The sequence below is a fragment of the Carassius auratus genome, unplaced genomic scaffold (assembly GCF_003368295.1).
Source record: "Carassius auratus strain Wakin unplaced genomic scaffold, ASM336829v1 scaf_tig00215675, whole genome shotgun sequence".
NCBI lineage: Eukaryota > Metazoa > Chordata > Actinopteri > Cypriniformes > Cyprinidae > Carassius > Carassius auratus.
The window spans coordinates 1-9,550 of record NW_020528192.1 but is presented as its reverse complement, the minus strand read 5'-3'; the positions used below and the strand labels follow the sequence as shown (position 1 = coordinate 9,550).

General features: G+C 45.9%; 1 protein-coding gene across 1 annotated transcript; it reads right to left on the bottom strand.

Annotated features, from left to right (window-relative positions):
- Window positions 1-1,788: 1,788 nt before the first annotated feature.
- LOC113095303 (uncharacterized protein F54H12.2-like) lies at window positions 1,789-3,096 on the bottom strand. Its single transcript, XM_026260874.1, has one exon. It carries the CDS (start codon window positions 3,094-3,096, stop codon window positions 1,789-1,791), a length of 1,308 nt encoding a protein of 435 aa, XP_026116659.1.
- Window positions 3,097-9,550: the final 6,454 nt, after the last annotated feature.

Here is a 9,550-nt window from a genome sequence, read left to right as displayed (position 1 = left end):
CAGGATTGCTTTCAGACCGTCAAGTGGTCTATATCCCGAAAAAAAGAAGAACGTGATCGCCATGTCCGCGAGGCTTTGTAAGCATCTGCCGGTGTTAAAAATGCTACATAAAGCCACTCCTAAACAACGACGCCTTATATTACAATCGGCGTCCGACGAATTCATTTTAGCGCTCTGCGAAGTGGCTCTAAACATCCTCTACGGGGTCATTCCGGTCAGCAGGCAACAGTACCAAAAACTGAAAAAGAGAAGAGCGGATATTAAATTTGTAGCCGATAAAAAAATCGGCATAGCGGCCAAGAAACGAGCCTTCAACCAGAAGGGAGGGTTCCTGCTACCGCTCCTCAGCGTCGCCGTGCCGTTTCTCACGAGCTTGATAGCGAAACGTTAGGATGGAGTACGCCGAAAAGATGTATTTAGTCCCTCATCATCAACTGGATAAGCTCAAGAGTGAAAATGCTCGCGAGAACATTCAATAGACCGTGGAGAGCGATTTGGACGCCGCCATAAGAAATATTTTACGCCGCGACGATTTGAATCCTTATGAAAAAGTCAAACTTTACAGCCAAACCCTGAACAGGTTTTTGACCGTCGTTAAACAAGGGGATCGTGAGAGCGGTGTTTTAACGCTTTCGTTACCCCATCTTGACCCCGGTCCTAAAGACGAATCGCCGACTGCCGCTAACGTCGAAGACGGTAAAGCCGAGGAGACCGTCGTCGCCGAAGTTCTGAAGAACGTCCCGTCGAGAAGCGTGAAAAACAGCAGATACATATTAGACAAGATGTCTAAAGCTAAAGGACTAAGCTCGTGGAACGAATCCGGGGAGTTTGTGTTCAGGGGTAAAGCCGTACAAGGTTCGCACATGGTCGATTTGTTAAAAAATGTTACGGCTCCGCAAAACGTTAGGGATGAACGGAGACCTCCGGGATGGTCGGAGTTTCTACGCGCCTTTGGCGAATTAAACATCCCTTTTTCTACGGTGCCGAACCAACAGGTCAGACGTACGATTAACTCCCTAAAGAGTAAACCCTTAGAACCCCCATCACCATCTGTTAGACCTTATAAAAGAAAAAAAGGGAGGAGATATTCACCTCCCTCGGGTGGAGATTTTGAAGACTCGCCGTTTAAATCGCCGACTATCGACCTACGACAATGGCTGGAAATGTAACGACTCCTTAGATCGAGCATTCATTCATTTGTATCTTATGATTAAATAAATAAAAGACGATGAGAAATATAATGGTTTAAGCTTTTTTTTATTTATACGTCAAACATGTCTGCACACAATGAACGCACGATAACATTTTATCATTACAGACATGCGGTCTCAATCTCTTCACAAAGAGGGACACCATTTTATCATTTCTAATATAATCATCGGTGTATAGTTTCATCACGTGGCTATAGTCGCGACCTCTGGCTAGATGATATAGAAAAAACACACAGTGCTGTCCGCAGGTATCCGATGAATAATCCTGGACGCGTCTGTCGGAGTATAATACGTCTACGTCGTTGACGTCTAGAAAGTTATTGATGCTGATTGGAAAGCGGGGGCTGTCGGGCGGATTGCCGAAGCTGTCGAAAAAACAAGCCGTCCCCTCTCGCGCTAAATAAACGGCTAGCCAATGCTCCCCCCGCGATCGAGAGGGGTGGGTATTAACGATGCAGAACGACGGTAAGATCCCCAACGGTTTTTTGGGTAGTTGATCGCTCGGCAGAACCCCGAGAAAATGAGTCCCGCACGCTATTTTATCCGCGATAGCTGTGAGTTGTAGCGTGTTCATCTCTCAGTAGTGATCGATCAGTACCTGTCTACGGTTAGACACTTCAATGAGGCTGTCGAATACGGCGTAGATTATTAAATTAACGGTATTCGGCAGAGCTTGTCTGAAACGAGCTTCTACTCTGATGTTCCCGGACTTGATGAGGGAAATGTGCTGACCGCAGTCCTCGTCCGGCGTCAGGTTAAATGCGTAGAGCGTGTATCCGTTCAGGAAATCATTCCTGCTGATACAGAGCGGTCGATCTTTAAGATGTCTCCCGGTCGTCATCGCCAGCTGATAATATTCGCGCACAGCCAAACCGGCCTCGAAATTAGGTTGTAGGGGCTTGGCGGGAAATTGTTGACCGTCCACGTAGACCGCTAGGAATTCCAGATTGTAATGTTTGAACGCGAATGGATTTTTCTCGTAGGAGCCGGTGAATGCGTCGTTATCGACCATACCGATAACGATAGACTTTGGCAGCGTTCCTAGAAACAGATTTTCTTGATTGGAAACTCGAGAGCCCGCGGGTATGGAGAACGATTTTAGACAGACCCTGTCGATGGGGTACTTGGCCGTGGTCGAGAGCAGCGTTTGGGCGTGAGCCAGTCTCACCGGGGGTGATACGGAAACTTTTTTGACAAATAGGGACGCAGCCGCTATATGTAATTTGTAAGCCAAGTCGTCGGACCTCATCAGACAGAATTCATCCTTAGCCCGTATGAACCGTAATTTTAAATCCAATCCGTTAATTAAAAGTTTCTCTTGAAAGAATATATCGCTGTGTATGGGGGCTAACAGTTCCACCTCGCTGCTTCGGCCGGTGTAGAGCGATCTCTTCGTCAACCCCTCGTTACGACCTGCGGGGTCATGTACGTCCATGTGACCGGCCGTGTCTTTGTGAAACAGCCCGGCGCTGAAAATACTTTCCAACGTATCTTTACCGTAGTTGAGCAGACTTTCGATGATGCAGCGATACGGATGAGTTCCGGAGCTCTGAGATATCAGACGGTCCCCGAGGGTTACGTCGACCTGTGAAAACATGGTAGCTGCCAGGTAATTTATCGGTCCCACCTTAGCCGGGTGAGCGATATCTGCTCCGTCAGGCCCCGTGATTTTCACCCGTAGATAGAGCATCGTGTTGTTAAGATCCAAATAATCGTCGCCGTTGCCGGCGATAAAAAACTCCAACGGTGCAGAGTACGATATGGCCGATAATGGGGCTACTTCTAAATAGCCGTTTTTCTCAATAACGGTCTGCGTCAGCGGGACCGTAAATAGATCCAACTCGGACTTGATGCACTCCCCCGACATGCGATGCAATAACGCCATGTTAGAAGATGGTTTTTACGACTCTCTTGATCGACGCCTTTCGTCTAACACCCGCCTTACGCTTTCTGCGTACGACTGAGCGTTTCTTCGGTCCGAGTGTTGTTTTCTTCTTTCCCCACTGACCACGCCTCCTCACACCGGGTGGTTTAGACATCCTCTTACGGGCCATGACCATCAGACCGGATCCGTCTTGAGCTTTATCGTCATGAGACCGCGTCAATACGTTTGAGACGACGTCGGATACTATATTTTTAGCGGCCGATTTTAGATGGGGTTTCGCGATGCTAAATCCTCTTTTTAACAGAGGTACAGCCATCCTGAACAGGCCTCTGAAAAGACCCCCTAACCCCGCTCCGTACATAACCCCTCCCCCGGCATAGCCCGGCAAATCCCCGCCGGCCTGATTTCGGTAGTAGCTGACGTAGTCGGCGGTCTCTCCGGGTCTATAATAAACCATTTTTCGGTTTAAAGTGTAGTTTTACGATGACTTTCCCGTAAGAAAATGGTACTCTGCGGTTTTGATCGTCCTTCAGCTCTATGGTGATGTCGGTGATGTGATCCTTGCTGATCGATGCGTAATGTGGGTTGTCGTATCTAGCAATGACCGAGTCGTTGCTTTTACCCGATATATGTACGCATCTCAAAAGAGGAACGTAAGAATCGCCGACCGTTTGATATTGGATAATATCCGTGTAGACGTACATCGTGTAGAACCCCCCGTTGATATCGCATTGATGAGGGGCGTCCGCGACGGCGTTTACGGTAAAATCTGGTTTTTTATGATAGTTTAAACCTCCTAGAGGTTTTAGCGTCGTTCCTAAAATAGTGGCTAGCCTCCCTCGAAAACTTATCGAAATGTTGGGTTTCGCGGTCAGATTCACCTTGTTTTTGAATTCGTCGAGACTCAAAACGGCCGCCGGTGCGGTAAGTTGATTTATAGCACGCAGGATTGTACGAATGTTTGCGTAGTACCCGCCGCTTATGTGTAATTTCGTAATTGCGGAAAAACCGGTATAAGAGCCTTTGGAGGTCTTGCTATCCGGGGGTTCCGGGACCGTATGTAGGAAGAAATGACCGTCTTCGTCATCAAAGTTGTACCAACTTCTAGGATATTCGATTTCGGCGAGTCCGACTTCCCATTGTCCTTTCAAGTCTATAGCTTTTGCTAACCTGGTCGTATAGGAGGATATGCGATTTTCAGGATAAACCGACGACGACGCATTGCACGGTAACGTGACGTAGAACCCGTGATCGTCCATGGCGGTCCTTCGCCGGTATGATCTCATCCGTTAAACGACGGGGTGTTTTAAGTCCAGCAGAGTTTTTTTATCTATGTAACTATTAAATTTTGAAGGCCACCCTAGCCATTTCACTAAAACGAGCGTAGATTTCCCTTGTTTTTTCTGGCCTAAAATCTTTTCCACCTTAAAAGATTTGTTTTTACTCACAATTATTTTTTGCAGCTCTTTTTCGTAAAAAACCCCCTCGATGACATCGCCGTCGTAATCGGTGAGTCTGTAGACCGGGGGTTGACGCGGAATACGCGAGGATACGGTGAAAAATTCCTCCGTGTAGTTCTGCTCATAACCTTTGGCGAACGGACCTCTCACTTTAGAAATCCTGACGACGTCGCCGACTTTGAAATTAAATACGGATCTCTCGGTCTTCTTTATATCGCCGTACAAGTTTTGAAACACTTGATCCTCATTTACTTTACCGACGTCCACGGGTCTCATTCTGATACTTCGATGATAACTGGTATTGTACCCCTGCACGATGTCTTGTAAAACATCTATGTATCGACGGGAATTTGTAGCCGTTAAAAATCGCCACATACGACTTTTTAAGGTTCTGTTAAATCGTTCCACGACGCTGGCTTTCAAATCGGTAGCGGTAGCGAAATGATTAATGTCGTGCTTTTTCATCACATCTTGAAATTGTTTGTTAAAAAATTCCTTTCCCTGATCCGTCTGCAATTTCTGAGGCACGCGGCCCTCTTCGAGGATAGACTCGAACGCTCTAGCGACCTCGAGACCGCTCTTATTCTTCAACACACGAACCCAGGCGTACTTGCTAAATACGTCTATGCACGTAAGCAGATATTTATGACCGTCGTTATCCTTAGCGTAGGCGATCATGTCGACGAGATCGGCCTGGAACTGAGTATCGACCCCGTACACGACCACTCTGTTTCGTTTGTATTTTATAGGCGCTGGTTTGTGTAATGTGTAAGCGTCCTCACCAGCCAGCCATTCTGAGACCTGTTTATCGCTTAGACGGACCCCGGTGTCTTTCAAGACGGCGTCTTTTAATCGTTTTTTACCGCCTAAAGAGCCCGGGTTGGAGGGGGTGTAATAAGCCTCTTTCATGAGCTCCGACATGGTGCCGTCGCAACCGTCAAAAAAGAATGACGCGTACAAGCGGTTTGAATCAATCTTTTATTAAAAAAAAATGTTACAGGATATAATAAAAGATAGTAAACATGGATATAATAGAAATACTATAAGTAAAATGAATATAATAGAGGATAGAAAAGATACTATAAGTAAAATGGTATTAATACAACATGTAAAAATAATACATACTCTCTGATTAAAAAAAAAGAATGGGGTTAATACGATTCAACATGCAAAATGGATATAATGATGTTACATACACAGACTAAAATGTACAACGGTTATAACAGGGTGTTACAGGATACAAAATGGATTAATAATACCGTCAGTGGTAATCTAACCAGAAAAGAAAATCGCGGCAGGCCATCATGTTTTTGTCAAGGATGTAATCGACGTACATTACGACAATTTTGTCCACGTTTGTAATCACTTCGACGATTTTGACAACGTCGTCCTGATCATCGGAGTCATATTCTTTTGATTTCTTCATTAGCTCGGTGCAGACATCTGCCACGTAGGTACAAGTACTCAGCAGATCGGTGATCTCGAGCGGGGATCGTGATTCACACAACATATCTAGAACCTGTTTTATCATTACGATGGGTGGATCGTTACCGTCAACACATTTGTCCGTCAAATAGTCCCACGAGCTAACCAGTCCTCTTATATACGCCATATTTTTCTTTAGATTTGTCTCGCGCACGGTATCGTGACACGGAGTATCGGGGTGGGATGCGTCCATAATAATCTTGCTCACGAGATTCGTCATCTGCTCTCTGTAATGGTCTTTAAACAATAATTCCATACAGTACTTTAGGCTACAGGCTGCACCCATGTTGGAGGCGGTTTGGTCACTGGCCATTCGCGTTTGGGAGATTTTCCCAGAGATCAACGACGTCGCCGACTATTTCCTTGCAGGGTTTGTCCAGAAGTCTCGCCCTGATTTCTTCCACCTTGGAGACGATGAATGGTTCGTCTTTTAATTCGCGCAGAATAGTCCCGACTGTTCCTTGAATACGATGGGGTTGAGATTTTAACCCGCACCGCTCCAGGAGGGTAGTGATGATGGAATGAAAAGAGGGTTTAAACAGCTTGCCCGAAAGTTCGTCAAAGTGTGTGTCGAAGTAGTAGTTGGGAGGGTCAAACAGACAGGAATGTTGCAGCTGACTAGGATGGTCGATCGCGCAACCCTCGCACTCGTCCTTCTGCTTATCGTTGATGAGATGTTGCAGTAAAACCACGGTCGCGGCTTTCACGATTTTGAATCCGACGTCGGTGAAACATCCGTCTACGACGTCGAAGTCAGGATTAGAATGAGGAAGGGTTCGGTCGAATGTAGAGGAGTCTTGCGATTGGACCCCTAAACTTTTGTCCCCTCCGCGGGGGCTGGGACTCCCGATCATCAGATCCGAGTCTAAGCTACGTTTGATAGGTGGTCCGAAGTAGTTTTGGAGGTCCGAGGCTTCAGCGGTGACGATGTTGTTGGGGGCCCAATCGTTTTCAAGGCACGATTCTAACTCTATGCGCCGTCTGACCGTTTTAGCCGAGACCCAGTCGTTGTGGAGGTCCGATGGACCGCCGGCGTCATTCGGAGTATGTAGGGTTGCGTCGTCGTCGGGAGGGTCGAGAATGCTGTCGAAAGAGATACCGCAGCTGCATACGTGGTCTTCGGCCATGGTTTATAAATGATGCTCGGAGGGTCGAGTCGCGGTATTTTATGATCGCTGCGGAAAGGGAGGGGGCGTTGGAGCGCTTCAGCCTTGATTTATACACGGCGCTTGACGAGGTCCGACCGTGGAGCTTTAGAATGGTTGTAGTGAATGGGCGGGGACGGCAGAGAGTATGTGCTGCTCCGAGCACATCTCTCGGGGTGGAACAGTTGCACTTTAATTTTGTTGTATCCGTCATGCATGTCACACCATTTGAACATTTTGTTGATGGTTGAAAAAAGCCTATTCAGTAGATCCAGATCGCACCACTTGAACAAAAACTGCATTTCATACAGATCGTGATGCTCGTTAGGCAGGATGCGTCCAAACCGTGTGTTGTTGAAGCTTTGTCTTGTCTTTACAGCAGAATATGTAAAACAGAATCATTCGGTCTCTTTTGAGTATGGTCACCCACCACACGGTACCGGACATTCGGGGTCGTCCCGTCCCACTCTGCCACGTACAAAGGCTCCTCGCCGCCGTCATTCAGATCATTCCAGACACGTTTGTAAAATAGAGACCAGTCTTTTTCAGGAAATACCAGACACTCGTCTTCCCCAGCCTTGAAACTCACCGAGGCCGTCGGTTGGTGTAGAGCGTAACGACTCGAGTTGGTTTGTGAAATTTGTATCCAAATACGCGGTTACTACGCATCATAAATTCACCTTTAGGTCCATTCTGAAATTTCATGGAGAAAACTTGTCCAAACGGGATGTGTCGAAAGGTTTTCTCGGCGCCATAGTCAGGCTATTCAACATCCTGTTGCTCGGTCCCAAATCTGCCGATTGAGGGAGGATAAACCATCCATGCTCATGTAGCTCATGTTTCCCTTTCCGGGTGATGCGTGTAGAACACACCGACCCCATTTATACACCGCTCATAAATGTAATGGGAGGGGAGAGAAGCCTTATAACCACACACACACACATAACCTAATAACTGTGATAAACTTCAAACAAACTAACTGACACAGAGTTCAAACAACTGGCACACACTTCAAACAAACTAACGGTCAATAGGGTAAAACTTTCTGTCAAAACCGCATGATCGATGGTTGGGGAGTCTTTCATATACCGTTTTAATTTAAAACTAATTAGGTCAATAGGGTAAAACTTTCTGTCAAAACCGCATGATCGATGCGTGAGGAGTCTTTCATCTTCCGTTTAAACTAGCCGTCAAAACCATGATTTAGAACTAATTAGGTCAATAGGGTAAAACTTTCTGTCAAAAGCACATGATCGATGCGTGGAAAGGTCATAGGTTAACCCTTGATCTCATTTGTCCGCCCATCCATCATAAGGTTACCGGAAGTTCAACCTGTCAAAAGGTCAAAGGTCAAAGTCATAAATCATCATGACATAACGTATAGTATAAATTACTACTACTACCACGCACTGTCCCCTAGTTGGACACCGAGGTTTTAACTGTTTTGGTAGGCCCTCAGATGTTAGATGGCTAGCCAATACCCCTTTGAATCTCCCTGATTGGTTGCTCAGAGTTCCAAGCTCATGGACCCACTGCAATGTGTCACATAGTAAGGTAGAGGCACTGCAAGCACTCTGTGTTATTAGATTCACACATTGTGACCACAAATGCACATACAAAGCCAATGGCAGTTTCTCTCTTCATCACTGCCTGTGCTCCTGAGAATTCCCCTGCCATATTGGCTGTTCCATCGTAAGTCTGACCTTGCGCAAGCTAGAGATTGGAATATTCAATCTCAGGAGCACATCAATAGCTATCTTAGCCATCTGCTCACCAGTTGTCCCTAGCACCTCATACAATCCCACAAAGACTTCCTGCGGCACAAGGTCTTGATCCACATATCTGAGACATATGGAAACCTGCTCTTTCCCCTGTATATCCTGTGTACCATCCATTATGATTGAAAACTGTAGCACAGACAAGGACCTGATTGTTGAGGCAATTTCCCTCACAATTGTGTTGGTAAATAAAGCTAAGTACTCATTTTGGCACTGTGGACTGATATAATCATGGCAACGTTTGAGCCAAGAGGATAAAATAGGGTCCTTGGTTGCAAGGAATTTCACAAGATGTGTAACGGAAACAGGTCAATTTAGCTCAAAGGGAATCATTTAAGATTTTAAAGGGAATTTGAACAGAATCACTGTTTCACGGCTGATCACTGAGATGCCCTGCGATTCAGTGAACGAGCCGTTTAACATCAAATCTGCGCTGGATACTAAAATCCAACAATATAGTGAAACACTATCAATTAGCACAGTAACAAGATCGGCAGTTTAAGACATTAACTTGTAAGCACAAAAACAAGATACTTCTCTTTTCAATATGAATAAGGCTTTATAAGATAAATCTAAGACATATAAG

What these genes read in the sequence shown, in the direction of transcription:
- LOC113095303 (XM_026260874.1), bottom strand. Translation starts at nt 3,096, where the DNA reads ATGGCGTTATTGCATCGCATGTCGGGGGAGTGCATCAAGTCCGAGTTG.